Source organism: Nanorana parkeri, unplaced genomic scaffold, assembly GCF_000935625.1.
Source record: "Nanorana parkeri isolate BGI_ZX_2015 unplaced genomic scaffold, ASM93562v1 scaffold2310, whole genome shotgun sequence".
In the NCBI taxonomy this organism is placed as follows: domain Eukaryota; kingdom Metazoa; phylum Chordata; class Amphibia; order Anura; family Dicroglossidae; genus Nanorana; species Nanorana parkeri.
In genome coordinates this window covers 27,180-51,941 of record NW_017308578.1, presented here as the reverse complement: position 1 = coordinate 51,941, position 24,762 = coordinate 27,180, and the positions used below count along the sequence as shown (strand labels likewise).

The window sequence follows — 24,762 nt, the reverse complement described above, 5'->3', positions numbered from 1 at the left end:
ATTTTTCTGTTTAGAAACACGCATGTTTTGCTGCAAAGTGTTGCACATTTTTACATGCGTAACACACGCATGTATTATGTTGCACGTTTTTATGAGCAGATTGAGACACATTGATGTAAAATGTGCACAACGCGCGTAAACATGCGCAAAACCAACTGCACTGTGTATTTCCAAACGTTTCCTAATAATTCTATGGGGATAAAACGAGCTGTAATCTGCCAAAATGAAGCTCATGTACTTTTTCCAGCGACGGGCATTTTGCTAATTGTGACAAAACAATGTGAAGCATTTGGTTGCACTTATTCAGCTGGCTGCGACAATACGCTTAGTGTGAACCAGGCCTTACAGTGACTGGTCTGTAGTTTCCTGGTAGACACCTCAACCCTTAATAATGGTACCACATTTGTTGAATGACAGTCATTTGATACCATCCCAGTCATTCAGGCGTAATTAGAACAGAGCTAAGCTCCGTTCAGAGGACTTGCGGATGTAACCATTCTGATCCCGATGATTGCTCTCGTTAACGTTTACTAGCCACTATTAAACCCAGATTTCTGTCAGCCACAGAGGTACATTCAGTACATTGGTATTAACATTACATTTCACCTATTAAAGCCATCTATCAAGTTTGTATATACTGAAGAGAAAAATGTATTTAACCACCTTGGGACCGGAGAAATTTTGTAAAAATTGCACATACCTGAAAACAATCTGCATTTGTGACTGGAAAACAGTCTAAAACCCCCCAAAAATTATATATTTTCTAAAAGCAGAGACCCTGTACCATATGTGTCAAACTCAAGGCCCAGGAGCCGCATCCGCAGCCGCACTGGTTATTACTAAAACCAGTGATAATCGAATGCAGAAGCAATTATGATAAAGATTAGATACATTTATATAGTCTTACAGATACCTTTTGAGGGCAACCATAATGTTGATGTGGCCCACCATTACATTGAGTTTGACACCCCTGCGTGTAGAATAATAAAATGCTGGTTGCAATTTTTTATGTTACACGATGCAAATGTTTATCAAAAGTATATTTCTAGGAAACAAATACACTTCCAGGGCTATTCACAAAAGGGTGAAGAGTTTGGAGCAGGCAGGAGAAGTGAACAATCCAGGACAACATAGCTGAACTGGAAAGTGAGCTGAATTGGAGAATCTTTCCAGTTCAGCTATGTTGTCCTAGATGGTTCACTTCTCCTGCCTGCTCCAATCTCTTCACCCTTTTGTGAATCACCCTGTAAAATTCATTTTAGTGCACACAATCACAATATAATAACCATTTTTTTGTAAAATTTTAAAGACGGGGTTGTGTCAGGTAAATCGATACCAAACACATCTAAAATTGCGCACTCACCTGAAATGGCCAAAAAACGACGCTATTCAAAATTGGCCATAGGCGATGTTTAAGAGCCTTTACTGCTCAGCAATTTAGAGTTCACAGTGAATATAATAGATGAACATGAGAGGTTGGTCACAAATCATAGGAAGAAGGCAGATGTATCAACCACTTTAGGGCCACCATATGTACTGTATATATACATCCTTGTCCTGAAGTGCTTAATCCCAAGATCATGGCTGCAGCCTCCACTCCCTCCTCCTCCTTGTATCCCGCGCCTGTGTGAGGGAAATGGCAGGTGATGGAGGCTGGACCAGAGGGAGATCGGCACACATCCAGTGCCTGACCTCCTCTCCAGTTGCTGAACCCAGAAGCAATGAGGATTAAGTCACATCTCAGGGTCTAATTTCTCTGGCTGCTGTGGCCGGAGAATGAGCTGGTGAAGCACGATGTGTGCTTCAACAGCTTCAGTGGAGTCCATAGGTTACAACAGAAATAGACCCCTGATGTCTCCATAAAGAGGACCTGTCACTTCCATTATTCTATCACATGGGGGATTATTATCCCCCTATATCAGGGGTAGCCAAACTCCGGCCCTCCAGCTGTGGTGGAACTACAAATCCCATGAGGCATTGCAAGATTCTAACAGCCACAGACATGACTACGGGATAGAGATGCATCATGGGATTTGTAGTGTCACCACAGCTGGAGGGCCGGAGTTTGGCTACCCCTGCCCTATATGATAGGAATTAAAGACCTCCACCCCATGTACACACACATACAAATGCAAACACACATCGAGTGCACCTAGATGTGAAAAGGACAATTGCACCACACATGTTACATATCGACAACTTCTGATTCTTACCAAAGAAAACTTGGACAACCTCTGATCCTTAACAAGAAAATTGTCATTTACCTCAAAGTAATACTAATAAAGTAATAAAGTGCACAACTGTGCCTTATACATAAATGTCTTGAGGCAACCATCTGTGAAGTTCTGAAATCACCATCTTTAGGCTAGAAATTGCACTTCTTTATAGATACAGTAAATACAGTTCACAGGAGTCACACAAAACATTTACAACTGTCACAAGTTCAAAGTGGAGACAAGGTTTTGTGTAATAGTCTTTGATCAGTAACATTATCTATTGTGTAATGATTGTGCAGAAAATTCTCACCCGGAAATTATTGCACAATTTCTACTCTGCTTTTTGGTTAAAAAAAAAAAATGGACAGGAGGCAGAGGAGGGTCAGGACTGTAACATGCAGTTTATGTCTGTCATTTCTTACCAAACATGTTTCAAAATAGTGATAGCACACCATTTGAATATAGTGCGTTTCCATGAGTCACACACATGTGTAAATTCTCAGTTGTGACATCATCTAGGTAAGGGTGAGAGCCCGATGTTTGGGAAGAGAAAACAGGATAAGATTTTAGTAATTGTGTCTAAGAGCGTCAATGCACTGTATGTGCACAAGCTTTGCTGCTGTGGCATTGAATCATCTCAGTGACTTCCTCATAAAACCTCCAACCCAGTCACTTACCACCCCACCTCTCTGGGAGGTCTAGGTGTAGTGTACTGTGCACCCCATGCTTGTGATAGGGTGTGATTTAAGGTGGACCTTGGGATCAGTCAGGCACTGTGTTTCTGGGGAATGGAAAAAAAAAGTGTCAAGTTATACTGTAGCAGTTGTCCCTTCCGGTATGCAACTGTTAAATTATCTGTTGCTTTAATAGTCTGCAAACCAGTCTTAAAGAACAACACTTAAGTATATTGCAGCTAACCAGTCCTTAGATGTGGTGGCTGCATTAGTTTCTCTTTTTTCCCCTTTATTTTCACCTGGTGATCCTGCCAGTAACACACTTTGTCCAAGGGTGACAACACTCACTTACTGTTCTGTATTTAGGGAGGAGCAGCATGTTCAACCTAGCACAAGTGTTTTAGGAGTACAGAACAACTTCCCCTCTCCTTGTTGCCATACCATGGCGGGGGGGGGGGGGGGGGGGGGCATGTAGTCCACAGAGGAGAACTGGGCAGGGCGGAAAACACTGCTTGAGATAAAACCGCAGAGTGCACAGGAACTTGCGAGCTCATTGTGTTATAGAACCATACCCTATGGTATAGAGAATAGGAGAGGGGTGGTGTTCTGTAGTGCTATCTTGATTCCGTTCTCCTGCTACAGAAGGGTGAGTGAGACTTGTCATCCTAAAGCTGGCCATACAACTATAGATTATCTGCAGATTTTCTATGGTCAGATGGAAAAAGTGCAACAGATTCCTCCATCTACGCTAAACTGTGTGGATAGAAGAATCTTTCACTGGGCCAAGCTTCAGTATCTTGCTAGTCGACCCACTGGCTCTCAAAATACCTGAACAATGCCTGCATCCAATCAGATTGTTCAGGTATTTTGACTAGCGATACTGAAGCTTGGCCCAGTGGGAGATTCCTCCATCCACACAGTTTAGCATAGATGGAGGAATCTGTTGCACTTTTTCCATCTGACCATAGACAATCTGCAGATAATCTATAGGTGTATGGCCAGTTTTAGACTGGAAGCATATTATTAGCAGAATCACCAGGTTAAAATAAAGGAAAAAAGGCTTTAAAAAAAGAGGAATGGAGCCACCACATCTAGGGACTGGTAAGTTGCAATATTTTACAGTTTTCAACATTAAAGCTCATTTGGCATGAAGATGCCTTATCAGCAAGTGCATCCAGATCATGTTGAAAGAGACATCTTGGAACATTATTCCACTACATAGCTTGTGTCATCTGCAAACACAGAAATGGTACTTTTAATTGCAAACATGTTAAAACGTAATGGTTCCAACACTGAACCTTGGGGTATACTAACAAGCCCCCTATGCGATAGAACACAGGCTGTGATGGGTCCTCTATGAAGACATCAGAGATTTATTAGACCCCTAGCATTATCTATGGATCCCACAGAAGCTGCTGAAGCATCTATTGTGCTTCACCGGCTTCTTCTCCAGCCACTGCAGCCAGAGAAATGACTGCCTAAAAACCAGGAGTAATGAAATTATTGTCACTTTCGGGTTCAGTAAGCAAAGGCGAGATCGGCAACTGGAATGGTGCCGATCTCCTTCTGGCCCAGCTGAAAAAAACCCACTGTGCCGGGTCCGCACAAAGAACAGTGGAACCCGGGATAACTTAAAGGAGAACTATGGGGTCAGGGCTTTTTCCCATAGTTCTCCTTAGGGTAACGGGAGGACATAAACTAGCGTTCTCCCATGACTCAAAGCTCAGTATACCGCGAGCTACAGCGGTATACTGAGACGCCGCAGCCGAGACGGATCCCGACACTACTGTCTGAATCCACCCAGCTGCTGGATTGACAGCTGGCTCTGCCTATCCAGAGGCAAAGTCAGCTGTGCCAGCCCCCTCCCCCGTCCGTTTTCACCAGCCAGCTCTGGAGGATCGGACAGGGGAGGGGGGGGAATCCCTGCAGGGAGCCGTGAGTGGCAGTCACTGCTCTCTGCAGGGATAGATAGAGAAGTGAGTGAGCGACAGTATGTGTTTGCTCACTTCCCGATCTACTGAGCCGACCTGTGACAGTTTCATTGTCACAGGTCGACTCTGATTATAAGGCTGAGTGAAAATCACTCGCCTCATAATTCTCCTTTTAGCCTTGTTTTTTTGGTGGGTTCAAACTGTTTCACTGCAGCAACATGTGCATTATTGTGCATGTTACCACAGTGCACCAACATGCCTGACACGTTTCTTAATCGTATATCACAGGACACAGGATGGTATTGTTAAACTGGGTTATACAGCCCAGTTGAACTTCTCCAAAACTCCCAGCAAGTCTTTAGTGTTTTCCCCCCACTGCCCTTAGGAGATGGATGTTTTTTCCACTCCTTCTCTTTAGCCCGGCTCTCTGACATCCCAGTAGGTCCCCACATGCAGTAACGTGCATGTTGCCACATCGCAACACTGTAAATTCACCAAAACACTAGGTTTAAGCACGTAGTCCCCCTAAACTGAGCTATGTGCAAACCTAATAAATATCTTCTTCAGCTCTGTACATAGAAAGGAGGGATTGATGTACAATTTGAGGATGGCATTAACACAGTTTCAAATGGACCACAATAACCGACACCTGATATGGTTCAGAAACAGAGAAGAATGTACATAACGAAGATAGAAGTCACCAGCACTCAATTGTAATGTGCGAGGATCGTAAGCACTTTGGTGCATCACATGCGTCAAAAAGCCAACGTTTCGGGGTGGTGCAGGGTCCCTTCACCAGGGTGACATCTTGTCACAATGTCGCCCTGATGAAGGGACCCTGTGCGGCCTTGAAAAGTTGGCTTTTTGACGCATGTGACGCACCAATAAAAGTGCTTATGATCCTTGCACATTACAAATGAGTGCTGGTGACTTCTATCTTTGTTTGGTCTGTGGCACGGCGCCATCCATGTCGTCACTTCAAGCACCAACGTTCATTGCTTATGGTTAAAATGCTTCATAGAGTGCAGGTGATTCTCTTAACACTATACGAATGTACATAAGGCATCATGATCATATGCCTTATGTAGAGTGGTGCCAGTTATTTTTATTGGCATACTAACTTGCAGTGCATGTTCAGGCCCATGGGCTGTTTGCCGTGGATGGGGAAATCCCAGTGTCGGCTATTATTTTCCAACAGCATCGATGTGCTGCTGTCAGAATACGTTAACAGTGACTACAGCCGATTGGCTGCAGTGACTGTTTGACCGAGAATCCCCCCCCCCCTGAGGGGGCCCATGCACTGCTTACATTTTGGCCAAGTCAAAGGCAGTCTATGGCCAGCTTTACATTTTTTCTTTTTTATTTGTTCTTATATGTTTTTCCGTTTAGCAACCTGTCATTCAGCTGCACTTTAGCCATCCTAGTTTCCTTTTTTACCTTTTCTTCCACTCTTTGTAACTTATAATTTTATTATGAAAGTGTTCCTTCAGCTTTATTTTTTTAACTGCTCTTTTCTTATTTTTAACTCATTGGACAATAGATGTAAGCCACATAGGTTCAATTTTAGCCATTTTAACATGTTGCCCACAGAAGTACATTTTATTATGTTTACATATGATCAGTTTTAAATCCTCCAATTTTTGTTCTGTGTGTTTCCTTGACAACATTTCCAGGTCGGCAGGTATAGAAAAGGATAATTTCTAGTAGTTGGGTTTTGTAAACTAACCTTTAAATTTACCCTTTTAATAAGCGTATAGCAGAGCTCAAAATTTCCACTCGCCCCCTCGCAATTGGCGAGTGAAAATTGCGTGGGGGCGAGTGGAAATTCATCGGGGGGCAGGGGCACCGCTGGCAGGACGATGGGGGAAACTGCCACAGCTTCAGCAACGGCGATCACCTCTCTGGTCCCCTCCCCCCAGCCTGCCTCTCCCACCTCCTGTGGGCAGCGCCACTATGTAAACTGCAGAGTAACGCTGTCTGCATACAGAAGCGACACTTTACCCCCCTTCCCCAAAATGCCGGGCTGTCCATGGAGTCACCTCAGGTGCGTGAGCGATAGCTCCCGCCAGCTTTCTTATCACTCCTTCCCGGCCGCTGTTGTACTGATCAGCTAGCCTGCGTGCGTTGTGAAAGCAGCAGCGCCGGAGTAGATCAATACCCGTCGTGCAGTACAGACCCCCTCCTCATCTCACTGCTGCCATCAGGCCTAACACGCTCCATCCAGAAAGAGGGAGAGTCCGAGCAGGGCCCTTCTCTCCAGGGCCCAGGGGTATTTCATAGGACGGCTTTTGGGCTCTACACACTGACAGTGGTGTATGAGGGCAGCTACACTGCCTGCTTCCACTAAGGTGCAGGGCAATCTCTGGGATCACTCTGTCCTGCATCCTCATCTTCCACATGACCATCTTATGTGTAGCTGAATTGCTGGAGCACTACAACTCCCACCATGCCAGGAGCTGGCAAGGATGCAGTTATCACAGAGGAGCGAAGTATCCAATCCCATTAAGTGTGTGTGTACGCCAGCTGCTGCATTTAATTGGAGCAAAGAGGATGGAGCGCAGGATCTGTTGCCGAGAGCAACCAATCAGGTTACATCATTCATTCATGCACAAGCGTGATCAGTAAAGAAGTTTTGCCGACATGTAGACACACACACGCATCTATCTGATGAACAGTATCAGTAATTCCTGGCTCAGTGAGTGCACTCCTTTTAGTAGGCCTTCTCCTTTCCCACAATCACATACATGTGTGCTTTAGGCATCATTCACACAGCGTTTATTCAGGCCATATACATGCGTGTGGCGTGCAAGGCCATATCGTGCCGTTCCCAGAGGGACAGGTGCTGCGTTTGATTGCACACAGCAGCCTGTTCTTCCCTATGGACATGGAGGACACCACCAGGAGAAGAGGGCACCTGAATCAGGTCAGCCATGTGCACTGTACGTCCCTGTTATTTCTGCCTTAAACCGCTTGACCTCTGCACTGTGCGTTGTTACTGATCTCTGTACTGTGCGTCACACTGCTGGCCTCTGTATTCGGCATTACACCACTGACCTCTGTACTCTGCATCACACCACTGACCTTGTGGAGTTGAGTCCGGGGCAGGGTAGGGTTTAGGTGGTGCAACTGGTGGCGAGTAACTTTTAAGGCTTGGCTAGTAGCTCAGGACCTGAAATTTTGAGCCCTGCGTATAGTATATATAATAGTTTAATCTCCATACTTATGAGTTTTAGCAGTAACATTACACAAGTCATTTTTTGTGTAGTTAGAATATCCCATTATAATAACTGTCCTAGTTTGCACAGTCCTGTCTGTGTAATCATTAATAAAGTGTGTCTCATTAATAATAATCAGGGATCTGTAACATACTTCAATAAATAACTCAGCAATATGCACACCTATATGTAATTACCCATGAGGCCTCAGCATTACTATACTCTCCATCAACAAGATCATCTTATCACATTCACGTTTAGATCAGGTCACTCCTAGCGACAGGCACCACCACCTTTCCGGTTCACCCTGTTTCTATCATAGAGCGCATAGCCAGTAAAATGAATAGCCCGGTCATATAAAGAATCAATCCAAGGTCCTACAGTAGAATTTAAATCATAGTGTTCTTCATGCACTAAAAATTCAAGATCTCACCAATTCAAGATTGGCTTACAGCCCAGGCGTCCTCCACCTCCTCCCCTGTCAGTCCCCAGCCCGGCGGTAGTTCCATCGTCCCGTTGTCTGCAGGGCAATGTGGAGTGCAGCCTCGGCGCGGTAGCAGCCTCTGCTCTGTGTGTCGGCTCTCTCTCTCCCCTCCTGCTCTCGCTGCTGGGTTGGAGACGGAGCTGTGTCTCAATGAAGTGCCGGGCGGAGCGATCTGAACCCGCAGTCAGATGCGCATTTCCCCGTACCACATATCCCTCCTCACCCCTTTGTTCCATTCCGGAGGAATGGACACACAAGCCTAGATCTTTTGTCCGGGCAATTCCTGCCTTTATTCTTCTAAACTTCCACCAGCGACAGTCCTTTACTGTAAACAAGGTCACACCAGTCTTCCTGTCTACAAAACTAACATCCATATTCCTGGTGTCACTTCTTTGTTTAGTCATCTCTACATTGTCATGGTCAGTCTCCATAACTTTAGTCAAGGTCAGCGAGATAATCTCTTTATAGTCACCCACACTATGTCCATTGGCAGTCTCATTGGTCATGCACTCAGTTTCTTTGCTGCCCATGTTCTTGATGTCTCTGTCCAGCAGCTGACTTATACCCTCCTAATGGTTTTGGGCTGTCACTTTACTAGCGGGCTCCCCGCTAACACACTCAGTGTTGTTCAGAAGCTGACCCGACACCAGACACTTTTTACATAGTTGTTAACCGTTTTGGTTCTACCGACACCATCATACACTTTCCCCAATCCCTCTTTCACCCCTTTCTGGGTTACAGACCTGATTTCTTTGTCACTATTTTTAACTCTCCCATAGGTCCCAGGTAACATTTTTGCTGGTTTTCCTGTTTGTTTCTGCACTGCCAACTTTAGAGGGAAACCTGCCGCTGCAATACTCGCCAGCCAGCAGACGTGTTCACCCTGTCACTGTCTAACACAGAACCATGTTTTACCAACAGTACAATGTTTTCCTGGTTAGCCATGGTAACCAGATCATACGTATTTCCAACAATGTTATCATTTTCCCTACTTTGGCCCATATCACCGTTGTTAGATGGAGTAGTGCCTGTAGCGGAATCACTCCGTGGAGCGGCCATTTCCCACAGTAATCTCACAGTACCCCATCTGCAATGGCAACTGCTCTGATGGGTGACCTTTCTTAGCTGTATCCAAATCATCATTCGTAAAATTACCCTTCTGTTCAGTTCTGTTTGGTAATGTATCAATTTAGTATGTCTCTGGGGTTCATGTACCATTTCTGCGGCTTTCCAATCACAACAACCACCTTGGGCCTCCTGAGGGAAAACCACTGCTGTTGCACATGAGTCATCTTCTACAACAAAACTAGCATTCCTATGGTCAGATATTGCAGAAGTTGTCTCTGCCCTAGTGCTGCACCCAGAGACCGCCTTTAACATTGACAATATGCTCTCCGTCAGAGCAATCCAGTCAATCCTATCTGTGCTCCCCTCAAAGACAAAGCAATTTGGGATTCGTCTGAGAGGGATGCACAGACGTTTCTGGCAGCCAACCACTAATCACTTTACTCATTAACTCCTTACTTGCCACAGCAGGTGAAGTGTCCCCCTCTTTATATACACCTCACTGCTGCTTCACCACATCTATATTGCTCGGAGCTAGTGGCACTATATCATTCAGCTGACCCTTATCTGGGTTACACTTACCAGCAACTTCATTCCTATATATTACAGTGTGTATATATATATATATATATATAATTACAGTGCCCCATAATTGCAGTCACTCTGTTTCATAATCCACAGGAAAGAGAAAAAAAGGAGTACTGTCTCTTTAAAGTGTTTCAGTTCATGACTCTTGCAGGGCCTCCTTAACTGCACACATAATGCGCTTTCATGCACAGAATTACAGTCCACATGAACTTCTCTTGCAGGAACTCCAGTCTCGGTCCACAACGTATAATAGACACACTGTCCCTTTTAATGGCAGTTTTTTTTATTACTGTTCCCTTCTGTATCCTTCCGTATCCTTAAATATGTAATTCATTGGTTACCTGTGGCTGCATGGTCCCACTACCGCTTCTCGCCCCTATGGGGTAATCCCTAATTTCCAGAGCTGCAGCATCTACCATCAGCTGACTTCTCAGTGGGAGTCAAGTCCCTCTGTCAATTTTTTCGGAATGGAGTAATGTTCCATTTCTCGCAACTCAGGGAGGAGCTACAACACCCTCCGTCCGCTTTTCTTGCATATTTTAAATTGCTGCATGTAGTCCAAGTCCAATTTGGGTCGGCTTTGTTTATACCAGTTCACTTTACCCTAGACAATTTTTTGTTACGAAGAGATGCCTCCTCTAAATTTGTATCGACCTACTGTATTATGCGGAACTTATGGCCACTAGATCTTCCAGATTTGATTAACGTAAACTAAAGTGGCAGACGCTCCTCCCGCATCTAGACCTGTATAATTGGTGTGATTTTGAAGATACGTATATGTCTTCTGTGATAGCCTCCAGAGATAGAATACTGCAGATGAAATGTTTTTACCAAGTCTATTATACCCCTTCCCTTCTATGTACCTCGGGTCTCCGGCCCACTCCACAGTGCTTGAAGCGCTGTGGTCAGAGAGCAGATTTTTTTCACTCCTTTTGGTCCTGCCCAAGCATCTGTACCTTTTGGTCTGAAGTTACTTCTTTTATGGAGACTGGGTTGGCTTTCCCAACATATGTAATCCCGTCTTTTACCTCTTGATGTTGAATTCTGGGGCTAAGACTCTTATCCGGCTGCTCTTGTTTTATGCCAAAAAGGCCATTCTCCTAGTGTGGGGTAGCCCTAGGGCTCCCTCCCTGAGTTGCTAAAAAAATACATTTGGTTGATCAATCCTTACCACTTTATAAGCTTACCTTAGGCAACCCGCAGCGCTTTGATCTTATATGGAGCTTATGGGTATCCTCTATTACTAAGACTGTAGATCCCCCATGACTGTAACTTGTAATTTGGCATAGTTCCCTGCTGATTCTATTATGTACTGACAGCAGTTGATGCTTGATGCTTAATCTAGCACTTTGTATACTGAAACTGTAACTTAGTTGTGAATTTTTAGTCTTATGATTGCTGTCTGTTGTTGCTAGGTTATGTTGACCTAGTTTCTTACCTTTTGTATGACTGTCTTGAACAAAATTTTAATAACACTAATAAAAAGCATCTTTAATAAAAAAAACCTCGATAACAACTCATATCACTGGGCCAAGAATACAGTCAAAGCTTTTCTGAGGCTATTTGGGTCATAAAAACATAGAATGCTATATACAATTGAGGGATTGGGGTTTGCAATTACTTATATAAGATACTTCTAGCCCACGGGTCTCTTTTACAAATATATAAAAAGAAATACCCTCAAATTATCGATATCCCATAGAAACATAGAATGCCAGCTGACATGGCCACAATGAAGATATCCTTGTTTTTTTTAACAATCCCAAGTAACACAGCTGAGAAATACTACTTGACATGCAATCCATTTAGCCTTTTTACAGACTTTCTTCCTGCGACTCACGTCAGATATTACACCAGCCTAAGGTACCGTTCAGTTGCTACATCTATTTACATCCTGCAATCTAGTTACTAAAGAAATGTCTGCATTTGTCACACATCTCATTATTTATGGATTATAGAACGGGTGGAGACCCAAATCCTACGTCATTTAGTTTAAATTCTGTTAATGTCGAAATAGTTGACGCTCATATCCATATCGTGGTTGCAAATTGCTTCCAGATGGCAGTTCTGTATCCCTTTCTTTAAAGTATCACGTCAGTTCATAATGAGATCTTCCGGGTTAGAATTACTGTACACAGGTGGCAGATCGTAGCTCATAAGTGTCAAAAGTTCAAGATGGTTGAATAAATTCTGGCAAATGCAGCAATTATGTAAATTTAGTCTCTTCTCTTTTCGCTTTTTCTTCCTGTTTTCTGAGAGCTGTCATGAAGATTCCCGCATTTCAGATTTCCTTCTTTATATACGATACTACTTGTCCAAATATTGACAGATAGCACTACAATATCATGTTCAGCTGGTTGGTAGTTTTTTTTCCTCCATGTGCAGTACATTTCAGATTTTATTTCATTTACTTTGAAGCAAACCTTTCATAAGATAAATATATAGATCATCCATTGCTTCCATTGCTGCCCCATCAGGAAAGACACCTGGTACAGTTAAGGAGAGTGAAAACTTTTCAAAACCTAGAATTCTGTTCCATACGGTTGTCCCACCTACTGCCTGCTCATTGGATTACTAAGAAAAAAATAAATAAAATAAGCACATTGGTGACCCTCTTCCATCTCTCCTGCAAAACCTTCTCTCTAACCATTGACATGCATCTAACCATTGACACATCATTTCAAATTTCAGCTTGTCTGTGACACCTCTACATTTAAAAACAGATTTCAAACAAATAGGCTCATTGACACTAGCATGAGCGGCAACAGGCCTTTTTTGTATTGCGGCACGCTGTATTACCACATCCCATTCATTTTGAATGGGCCTGAACTCTTGGTTTATTTTTTTCATCAAAGCACACATCGTATATTGTGGTGCAATGTGGTATGCTGTAGTGCAGGTGCGTGCTGGAGAAAAGTTAGGGTTCTATTCAATATGATTGGCACTCCAACATATCACACTGTATTTGATGTGGTACCATACGTTGGTAGCACATGCGTTAAAGGGCTCTTTACTCTAGCTGAATGTAATAACATTTTTACAACATTTTAAGAAATCATTCAAACAAAAGAGAAGTGTCAATTTTAGGAGATTGTTCTGTGTGAATACGTCATGTATGACAGCTGTGCTGGCAACACGGTCACCGAGGACTCTCAGCCAGAGGGGCTGAGAGGTTCCAGAATGCAAATAGTTCTGCAGCGAAGAAACTGGCCTTTCAGTTTTTCCGGGATGTAGCTGGGATTTGGATCTCTGGAGATTTCTTAAGTGTTCTGGATGGGATGAAATCTCCAGTCCTGAGGTCAGGTGTTGCCGGTGATCAGGTGGCTGAGAGCGGTCTCATTAAGAGCTCAAACCAGAGCACAGAGGAGGAGTTGGTGGTGTGGGCTGGAGGCACACAATGGTCGAGCCAAGCCAGTGGTGTGTGGGTGTGCAGGAGGCACACGACCATAAGCAGACTCGCTGTGTATGCTGGATGCATGTGGAACAGCCAGGGGAGTCTGGGGAAGGTTGGTGACCCAAGAGACCTAGTGGACACACTGCTGAGAGAGCAGTGTGAGTGCTCACGAGGGGTGATCGGAGTGAGTATCACACAGAGGTGTGTTAAAGACTCTACTTGCTGAGACATAAGCGAATTGTATAATGCTGAATTATACTCTTTTATGTTACGGAAGAATAATAAAGACTTTCCGTTAAAGGAACCCTGTGCAAGTGCTCTGTGAGCTACCCAACATTACAGAGCCTTTTCTCTCAGCACAGGGCGTCTGGTTTATATTTAGTCTTAATTATTAAGATTTCCTAAAATGATCTGCAACCACTAATATAAGGAGGGTATGCAAAACCTGAGCGTTGGTCACTATTGCAATATTCAAATGGAATTTTCCCTCTCTCATGCTTTACATATGATCATTGTTTAATGTGGTTGTGTAATCTATACTGATTCACGGTTTCAGTGCTGTGTAGATGTGTGAATTGATGATAGCATGAGGGTGTTTCCAACTCACAGGACAGTTATTGGAGTTTCTCAGCGATATTTAGATGAGTCAGTGACAACACATGGCAGGAGAAATTTGATTTGATGCAGACTTTTCTGTTATAGCATTGGCTGGCCATAGACGAGCAGATGCTCACAATCCACTCACAAGGTAAGATTCCAATCCCCCATAGGAAGATGACAGTTAGAGTCACAGGGAGCATAACCTAGTTACATAGTTTGAGAGGTTCGAGAAGACACAGGTCCATCAAGCTCAACCAGTAGAAAAATGAATAATTAAATTGCCATGTGGCCAAACACATTACAATAAACACAAATGATGTGGACATTCCCTTCATCGCTGATTTCTCCTTACTTCCTGTTCTAAAAAAGCCCCTCTCTGATGTATGGTTAAATTCCTTTTTGGACTGTTGGTATCAAAATGAGTGCTCCACTGGAAGATTTCACCTCTTCCAGCAATACCTGTAGCATTTTGAGTTTCCTTTTCTGTTCTGGTGTGAAAGAGAGGTTGACTCCCCCCCCAGCATGGTCACAGACAGCAATAAAAGCCTTTGCCAGCAGATACCTTTTGCTTGAAACTTAGAGCAAAGAAAAGGCTTATTAAACTTAACCCCCCCTCCCCACCGAAAATGCATTGGCTGTTTTATTAAGTGTCATTCTGTTTATGGATTAAAAGATCTTCATTTTAGACTCTAAAGTGATGTGGCGCTATTATTACATTCCTCATTATAGTATCTCACATGAGAGCTCCCTAACCAGAGTTATTAAGCTCCGCTAACCAGATGAGGATATTCGACTGTAACACTTAATGTCCAGACCTTTTGATGAGCAATAAAAGTCTGATGGGTTGCAACCCTTCCACACACTCACGAAAACTAAAAACCGAAACATTTAAAGTTTAGTTAGCATTCTTGTGTTTGGACTTCATCTACTGGTGTTTGGACTTCCATCATCTGAAGGTGTTTTTAAAGCTGTTTAGGTGGTTATTTTTATTGTTGCTTTTCTGCTGCTTGTGAAGCTCTTGTTTCCCTCTGCAACTCTCCCGACAGGTGGCCTTGGACGACATTAGATGACATTCCCTCAATCCAACATTTTTTTTAACAAATTGGGTGGTACCCAAGTATCTGTGCAGTAACACATGACAGTGCCCAACCAGCCTTTTTGGGGAACAAAGTGTGAACCTTGCTTGTTCACTGTTGTGTTTTCCAGTTTTGGGACTTCTTCAATACTCTATATAGAAACACTTTTATGACTATTTAACAGAAAATCAAAGGTCAGATTGCCTATTCTCTAATGTGTATTTCCAGTGTTAGAACATGGCTAGCGCGGTAGGTGCATTATCAATGGATAGGATATGACAGCATTCTATATGAAGAAAAATCTATAAGTAACCATCAGTGGAAGTGATGGCAGACATGTCTTCGAACTTGCTTGTGAACTTTACAAAGGGTGGATAACATTTCTCTGTGCTATACATACCTAAGGCCAGAATATTGTCAATGGTGCCTTTAATTTTGCTCTTTGTATATTACAGGAGAACTTCAATTTCTGGGAACTGGAAGACTAACACCGGATCCGCCATGCTGGAGCAAATTGCTGTGTCTGACCGGTATGTTGCCATAGCCCCTTCATTGGAATGACACAGATTTATTAGGGTGCATGCCTCATGGGGCAGTATTTGCAACTACTAACAATGGAAAACAATTCACTGATATGTAACATAGTAGCATAACAGTATAATCCATGAGTGGATCAATGGCAGGCAGCACCATTAGTATGCTCAGTAGACATGTGCCATTCGTTTGGTTCCGAATCGAAATTCGGACGAATTTTCGGAAATTCGGACATTCGGATGTATCCGAATTCCAAATTACAGATATAACGAATGCAAACGAATCCGAATTTCCGTTTCCGAAATTCGGTAGCGGTAGTTCGTGCGAACATTTGTTTCGTTTTCGGTTCTTATTCGTTTCGTTTGTTGGAGCAAAGTGACATTAGAGAAGGAGAAAAACATTTTTCCCCCTCAAATGTCAATTTGCTGCAAACGAATGTATGAACGAAACGAATAAGAAACGAAACGAACGTTCGAACGAGCTACCGAATTTCGTCCGAATTGACTTTCACACCCGAATCCCGAAAAACGAAATAACACAAAAACGAATTTAAAACGAAACTAAACTAAACAAATTTTTTGGCAGTGCACATGTCTAATGCTCAGTACTGCGAGTCTCAAATGTTGCAATTTTTGTAAAAAACTAATGTTATTTTTGTAAAGAGTGAACTGCAGTCTGGCTTCATGATTATTAAACATAGTGTGCATGGTAAAACTTGTACAACAGGCCCTATTCAATTGCCTACTGGCCAGATCCGATAGAGCCAGTGCTGGAAAGACACTGAAAGGAAAAGTATGACTCATCACTCAGACATTTTAGTAAATAACTCTTTATATACATAAACATCTCAGGCTCTTAGTCAGTATTTCAGGTTCATGATTTTCAACAGATGTCCTCTGTGCCTCGTACTTAAGGCACGTCAGATGCAAATGGAAAGTTCTCTGTGTGTTTCTTCTTAGGAAATCAGCGGGACAGACCATATTACTGCACCCGATTATGTACCGCTTTACCAAGTACTCAGCAAGGCGCGTCCATTATGTTTATTGCCAGTAACCTCTACATTTATAAACAGATTTCAATGACATAATCTAATGTCCTTAAATTACAATTCATTTACAACTCGGGCACTTCTAACAACACCTATGTACATGGGGTATTGTCTTTAGGGACTTGACCCCCTTTCAGGATCTTTGTATGAGCAATGCGGGGAGTAAACATCTAGTTTCTAGAATATATAACATATTATTATCACAGATGTACCGGCTCCCTCCTTACTACATTAGGGAATGGGAACGGGAATTGGGACACTTGGTAGCAGAAGAGGAATGGAACAAGGCCTTTCATCTAGCCTTTAAATCAAGCATGGCGGCTAAAACACAGGAAATAAACTTTAAAACATTAATGAGATGGTACAGATGCCCAACAGTAGTGCATAAAATAAACCCCCAAGTATCTAAGATGTGCTGGAGATGCGGAGCAGAAGAGGGGACAATGTTGCATATGGTGGTCATGTCAGTTATTACAACCAGGCTGGAGATCAGTTCCTGAGGTAGGGTGTCACCTGACCGGATTATGTCTGCCGAAGACTCCAGAGGTGGCACATTTATCAATGCTCCCTGGTCCTGTCATAGGATTAAAAAGGGGTCTACCATGTCCCATACTGGAAACATCAAGGTCAATAATCCCTCCGTTTTGGAGGTCACCAAATGTTCCTCAGACTCGGGAATGGGTCAGTGAACTAAATACCAACTAAAATGCTGTTTGAAGGAGAAGTGGAGACCATGGATAGATTTCTCAAGTTCATCCAAGATTCAAGATTATTTGTAGTTGACAGATTTAGTTTTAAGAAGTAAACACCCGAACCCTGTTTCCTTTCCGCTCCCTTCCTTTCCTTTAGTGCTCGTGGTTTGGTTCTTTGGGTAGGGTAAGGGGGGGGATGGTAAGTTTGAGGAAATTGTTTTTTAAGAGAAGGTGGGAAGAGAAGCTATGTGAACAGGATAATTATGTATTAGATTAAGATGTAATGAAGGATATGGATGTATAAAATGTAGGGATGTCCCGATACCACTTTTTCAAGACCAAGTACAAGTACTTCCCCTCATGTACTTGCCGATACCAATTCCCGATACTTTTTTTTTTTTTAAAGGGACAGGTGACTTTATGATCCAGAGTGACAAAAAGCTCTAAGAGTTCAAAACTCACAAACACCGTGTAAAAAATCAACTGGTAAAAAAGAGATTAAATATAAAAAGTCAACTGGACTAAAATTATTCACATCTATATACTGTGTATAAATGTTGGGATTTTTGGGGTGAATGATCCTGCCAATATCCATTGAGGGGTATCTACAGGTTATGCAGTGTTTTGCCCTGCAGCAGCTGATGTAATGTTGCGTGCAGCTTACCGGTTCTTAGATGTGGTAGCTGCATTAGTTTTCTTTTTTTAGGCTTTTTTTCTGTCATTTTCACCTGATTATCGGGCCAGTAAGTCTATAATTTTTCAACTTCCCTTAGCAGACCAAGCTGTCCAGCCATATTGGCAGATAAATGGTTGAAACAAACCATTTAACGCTGGAAGGGTTGCTTACAAAGCAATAATTATAATAATTTATTTAATGCTTCCATCCCAAAAGGAAAAATACACAGTTGCTGTATTCCTTAAAAAGTGAAATGTGTCAGCTGGAGCTTTAATTTGCACATCTAAACCGGCTAGTACATCGGACCACAACCCTTCCCACAGGGTGACAATACTGCTTTCCAAGGGTGGCCCTGTTCCTCCTTCATAGAGTGAAGCCACCCTAAGACAGGAAGTGTGTTACTGGCCGAATCACCAGGTGAAAATAAAGGGGGAAAAACACAAAAAAAGAAAACTAATGCAGCCACCACATCTAAGGATTGGTAAGCTGCAATATATTACAGAAAACAAAATTCTAAGGGCCCATTTTACCTCTGACATTGCCAGGTGCCCTCTCCTTAGTTTCTCAATCGCAGAGAGTCGGGGGGAGTCTTTTTGAGAGTCCTGTGTCTCAGCCTGGTAACATAGGCATACACAGGCAAAGTACATATCCCATGAACCCTCTGCAATGTGCCATTATGCAGGCATGTTCCTGGGAGTATTTAGGCACAGTTCTCTGGGTAATGACTGTGGAGTGGTGAACACCCCTGGTTATCACCAGATCTACTCTCAGTAAGGGGGGTATAGATACAAGACATAGCTGGAAATCACTGGTTCTAAGCTGCACTATGACATCATTTTTCTCAGTGAAGACACATTTTCCAGCAGTTACACACATCCAGGTATGGTGATAGATGATCAATAATAATCCCATTTTACTTGTGAGCCTGGAGCTTTAGGACTTGTTCACAGCAGTGAGGACAGAGGTTGAGCAAGGAGGACACTTTTCCAAGCACAGTTTGAGGGTGGTTGTGAGGTGTCCCAGGAAGATACCTACTACATGTAAGGAGTCCAGAGTGCTCCGCATATAACTGCATATGGTTTACCTTACCCATTGAATAAAATGGTTCATTTTCCTTACTTGCTTATCATCCACTGCAACACTGTCCTAAACTGCGTACACGTGACCACCTAGAACAGCCAGTAACAGCCATTAAAGTAGTAGGAAACTCTCAAACTTTTTGTCAATAATGTATCCAGATCATGCTTCTGAATAGCTCCAACTATCTCAGCTTGGCTTCCCTGAACTTCCTGTCCAGTACAAGATCACAAGGGAGAGCACAGTCCCCAGCAGCTGCCCTTCTACTAGCTTGGAGAAGGGAGGGGAGCAGAGGGGCAGGAGAGTGGCTTGCCCTGCTGTGCCTGTGTGTTTGTAAAGACACAAAGCCTACTGGAGCACACAAAGGTGGCTCTATAGAACCCTGCAAGGGAAAAAAAGCCACCATAATACAAGATATCAGGGCCAGTGCTCAGGGGACCAGCTGATTTTGCAGGAAGCTAACATTTTTAAACATCAAGGAGCAGCATTAATTGTAAGTGATTTCAACAGCATTTGAAATCGCTTAAAAACCTTAAGACTTTAATATGACTGTAAGAATTTGTATTGCTCTGATCTGACTCTGCTCTGGGTCACTTCCCATCTCCATTGCTTTTTGCACATTTTTATCATATTGGCATGTCAGTGTACCATATGTCCAGTGGCGTAACAACCGGGAGGGCGGGGGGTGCGCTTGCCCCGGGCGCAGGACTGAGGGGGGGCGCCGTCATGAAGCCCCTGACTCCCTCTCTCTGCCACATTCACGCGGCTGTCATCGGGCGGCCGCTCGCTTCTCCGAGGCCACTGCGAGCGGCCCTCTACAGTGCCTGATTGGAGGGGTGTGCAGGGACAATTATGGCATGCTTGGACTTGTAGTTCCTTAGCTGATATATATGTGTGGGGGTGGGGGGTACAGTTCCAGTGGATGTTTATATAATATGGGGGGGGGCGGAAAAAAATGTTCTGCCCCGGGCACCCATAACTCTGGTTACGCCACTGCATATGTCATAGCCCTGAAGCAGAGATTACCTGCCATGCTTTTGTCTTCCAGGTACAAGCTGTGGGTGGATTCTTGTGCAGAAATATTTGGTGGCCTGGACATATGCGCGGTAGAAGCGCTGCATGGGAAGGATGGAAGAGATCATGTTATCGAGGTGAGCCGACTTGTAAAAGAAATGCCATTACATCGTTTACAGAGTAGTTCACCTGACTGACCGATGGCCACTGCAGAGAAGATACTTAAATGTCCATAGACTGGTCATAGGTTTACTTTAAGTAAAGACTAATAATAAACTTCTGTTTGATAGGTGAAAAGAACACCTGTTATGCTTGAAATCCTATCCTTCCTGTACTTGTGCTATATACTGTATATTGTTCTGAGGACTACAGGAGGACAGGGAGAGTCCCCAGTAGTCCTTTCTTGTTTCTGCTGAGTGAGTGAGAATTGTTACTCTAGGACAAGAAGTGTGTTACTGGCAGAATCACTAGGTGAAAAAAAAACCTGAAAAAACTAATGCAGCCAACACATACTGTACAATGAGTGGCCAGATTATTATGACCACCTGACATTTGTAGGAAAATTAGCTATAATTTTGCGCTGAAGTTGCTAGAGGGCCCGACCATTATAAATAGGGAAGCAGGTTGTTTACCACGACAGTAGAAGTGACTTTTTTCTGAAGATATGGGTAAACAAGGCGATTTAACAGCCTTTGAACGTGGGATGATTGTTGGCGCTCGGAGCCATGGAGCGAGTATCAGCAAAACAGCAGAATTCGTTAAATGTTTAAGAGCAGCTGTTGTTAAAGTGTTTAAAGACTGGACTGTCAGCCGAAAATCTGGGTCTGAACGTGCGAATTGTGGCCGCCAGCGACTAGTCAATGTTAGGGCAGAACGGAGAGTGGCAAGACTGGTACAAGACAACAGAAGGGCAACAGTGCAGTGTCAGATTCCTCGCATCACCTTTCAACATCTCGTGGAGTCACGAGGCGGCCCAACGAAGTCATCTCGTGGCGAAACAAAGTACTGATGGGGTGGTCATAATAATCTGGCCACTCAGTGTATAAGGGCTGGCAAGCTGCAATATATTACATTTGCTTTTGGGTTTAGATAGGCTATAAGGCTTGCTTTGTGTTTATAACATCAACTCTTTCTCTTTTAACACGTGATTTATTTACCATTGAAAGTTAGAGCATGCCAGCTGCTAGTGAGCACTGCTGCCCAAGCCACTACAATGAAGAGGACACATGAAACATTCTAATGCACAAGGCTAGTTTGCAACGGGTGAACAGCTACTGAACTGTGCCTGTGTATACCTTAGATCTTCCCTCCCTCTGTGGACCCAACTGACTACTGCCTCTGTCTTCAAGGTTGTTGGCTCCTCCATGCCTCTAATTGGGGACCAGCAGGAAGAAGACCGTCAGCTAATAGCAGAACTGGTAGTTAATAAGATGGCCCAGACCCTGCAGGGCAGCTCATCTCCCAGTCGCTCTATACATGGACAATTGCCACAGGTAGGAAAATGAGAGATTCTTCTTCATTCTGCCTCCATGTCCTCTGCCCACATATCTCCCTCACATATGGTCAGCTAATATGCATTCTTCTGTTCTAGGCTCAGCCTGTTCACTCTCGTTCTCCCACTCCTGTGCAACAACAAAGACCTCCTCCGCAAGGTACAGACATTTCTTCTCTCTTTCTGCTAACAGCTAGGTCAGCCACCATGAATGGAGCTTGTTTAATTATGCAAAATATAAATGACTTTGGATTTTCAGTGCTCATAAACCTTTATCCAAGCTATAGTATTGCTGTTTGAAATTTAACCCCTTCGTGATGGGAGACGTACACTGTACGTCCATCCACAAAGGGACCAAATGACTTGTCACGTACACTGTACGTGACGAGTTATTTGCTGCTTTAGAGGGCTGTTAATCGCTGAGAATCAGCTTTTAACATTCATTAATGGATGCCCTTACTACAGAGGCATTCATTAATGAAAGGGTTAACCTTTTTCAGACACCCGATACCTTAATATCGGGTGTCTGAGAGTCAAAGCAAAGCGGACACAGATGCCGGCTTTTGCCGGCATTCTGACAGCTCGTATAGATCGAGAGATATCTCTCTCAAGCTATACTGGCTTTTTTTTTTTCTTTCATGAATAGATACAAAATGTGTCTATTCCTACAATGTATCTATTCCTGGAAGAAGAATGTTTGTTTGCTGATCGTTGTTGCAACAATCAGAAAACATTTAGTAACAGCTGAATCCTGAACTGCTGCAGGATCAGTGTCACTAACTTATTATCGGCTGTTCTGAAGTTTGAAGCAGCCTGATAATAACCAAAAATTTATTAATTTATCATGCAGTAACAGTGAGATTAATTCACAAAATCTGCTTGATATAATTAAATAAATAAAATAACATTTTTAAGTTAAAAAAAAAGTGAAAAGTGTAAAAAAAAAAAAAAATTGTGAAAAGTGTAAAAAAAATAAAAAAATGTGTAAAAAATAAAATAAAATAAGGGACAAATAAATGAATGTATTTATTGCATTTTTTTAGCTGTGCTGGTTTTGTAAAAAAAATACTACAAATCAAAACTGGGAAAAAAGTGTTTTTTTTAAACGGTTTTTTCCTCTTTTTTTATATTTTATTTGTCCTAAGTGAGGCGTTAGACGCACATATGTGATATAAATATGTAGCCCTATCTGTCCTCTAAAAAACAATATATAATATGTGTGGGTGCACTTTGTAAGAAAGTATATTACTAACGTGGAAGAATCACACAGCAAAAATGTCAAAAGTGTGTCAGTCATTTACGAACAGAAACTAAAAACAAGCTCAGTCATGAAGGGGTTAAAGTAGAACATGAGTGCCCCCAGTCAATAAAATGTATAGACCCGCTCTGAAGTGTTGAAATAATATGGAGTTTCACATTCCTTGATGGTTATTGATGTTATTTCCACATACCATATCACCTATTCACACACTTTGCCTGAGATAGTAGAGTGCCTGGCTTTGTTTAGAATTGATTATGTTGCAATGAGATCAACAAATAGCACAGGCGCTAAATATTGAGACACTGTGACTGTTAGTGGACGTCCATTAGTGATTTTTTTTTTTGCTTGTTTCCAAAATATAATTAGAAATAATATAAAAACAAGATTGGAATAAAATGTTTATTACTATTGGCATATAAATACGGTTCCTGGTGGCAAACCTCTACACACTTTTAGAAGCATAAGTCTAAATTCAGTCATTTTTTTTTATTTTAGGGAAGAGAGAAAACATTCTGGCAGGTTTTTACTTCTCTTTGTAACCCTATGTGGGGGTCTCTTTTCCTCTTAGTTCCCATGACACCCGCAGAAGAAATAAACTCAAAATAAGTCAAAAGTTTTACTACTAAAATGTATTTGTTGGTGCCACCTTTAGAATGATATTTTGGCACATACTGTCTTCACACACAAGACAGGGACACAGATTGCTAAAAAAAAGAGGCAGGCTGAAAACCTTTCCCTCTCTCGAAAGCAAAATAAAAAGTTGAGAGCATACCTGGGTCCTCCTTCTAAATCCCTTAAAAGGAACCTGTTGGATGCAAATATCGAAGTGGCCATTGCTGACTTGTCTGTGCAGGCTCAGAGGCTGCGTTGCTGATCCTGGCTTTACATCTTGGTAGGTTACTGACCTGCCCGTAAAGTTGTTTCCTGACCATCAGGGTTATTCACAAAAGGGTGAAGAGTTTGGAGAAGGCAGGAGAAGTGACTAATCTAGGACAACATGGCTGATTTTGAGACATTCTCCAATTCAGCTCACTTTCCAGTTCAGCTATGTTGTCCTAGATTGGTCACTTCTCTTGCCTGCTCCAAACTCTTCACCCTTTTGTGAATAACCCTGTATGTCTTGCTGCGTGCTTTTGGCCAATTAATGGCTCAATAAATAATAACTTATGGATACAGTCTTGGAGTTTGTAGCTTCAAAATTTAGATAGCCAAAGTTGTATTTATACGAAGGCTGAACAGAATTCGAAAGCCCAGATGTCATGTAGATGCTGGATCAAAAAAATAGAAGATCCAGAAAATATTAAAGTGTGCAGGTTTGTGTGCTATAACTTCATTGTTCCTGTGATCTGTCACAGACTTGTTATTAATTGATGGAGAGTAACTTATTTTGTTTTAGGATAACTATAGGAAAGGTAAGGCAAAGCATTCTGGTGGGATTCCAGAGCAGTTAATCATACAATTGAGTGCCTGCCATTTCACTCATCATATTCTGTATATCCTCACAGATCTATTAACCTGTATTGCAATATTCTAGCTGTTGTATGAGACTACACATGTATGAGAACAAGGCAGACTTCCCTTAAAGGAGAGCTATGAGGTGAGTGCTTTTCACTCACATCATAGTTCTAGCCGACCTGTGACAATGAGACTGTCACAGGTCGGCTCAGTAGATCGGGAGGTGAGCGAACACATACCGGCGTTCGCTCACTTCTCGATCCTGTCACG

The 24,762-nt window shown here is 42.7% G+C and overlaps 1 protein-coding gene across 1 annotated transcript in view; it reads left to right on the top strand.

Annotated features, from left to right (window-relative positions):
- LOC108801345 (synapsin-1-like) overlaps positions 1–24,762 on the top strand; it is a 136,845-nt gene that overhangs the window by 108,919 nt on the left and 3,164 nt on the right. The window contains exons 9-12 of the mRNA XM_018573271.1: positions 15,699–15,773; positions 20,319–20,421; positions 21,634–21,777; positions 21,876–21,936. Coding sequence (XP_018428773.1) covers positions 15,699–15,773; positions 20,319–20,421; positions 21,634–21,777; positions 21,876–21,936 — 383 coding nt within the window. The remainder of the gene's footprint in view (positions 1–15,698; positions 15,774–20,318; positions 20,422–21,633; positions 21,778–21,875; positions 21,937–24,762) is intronic.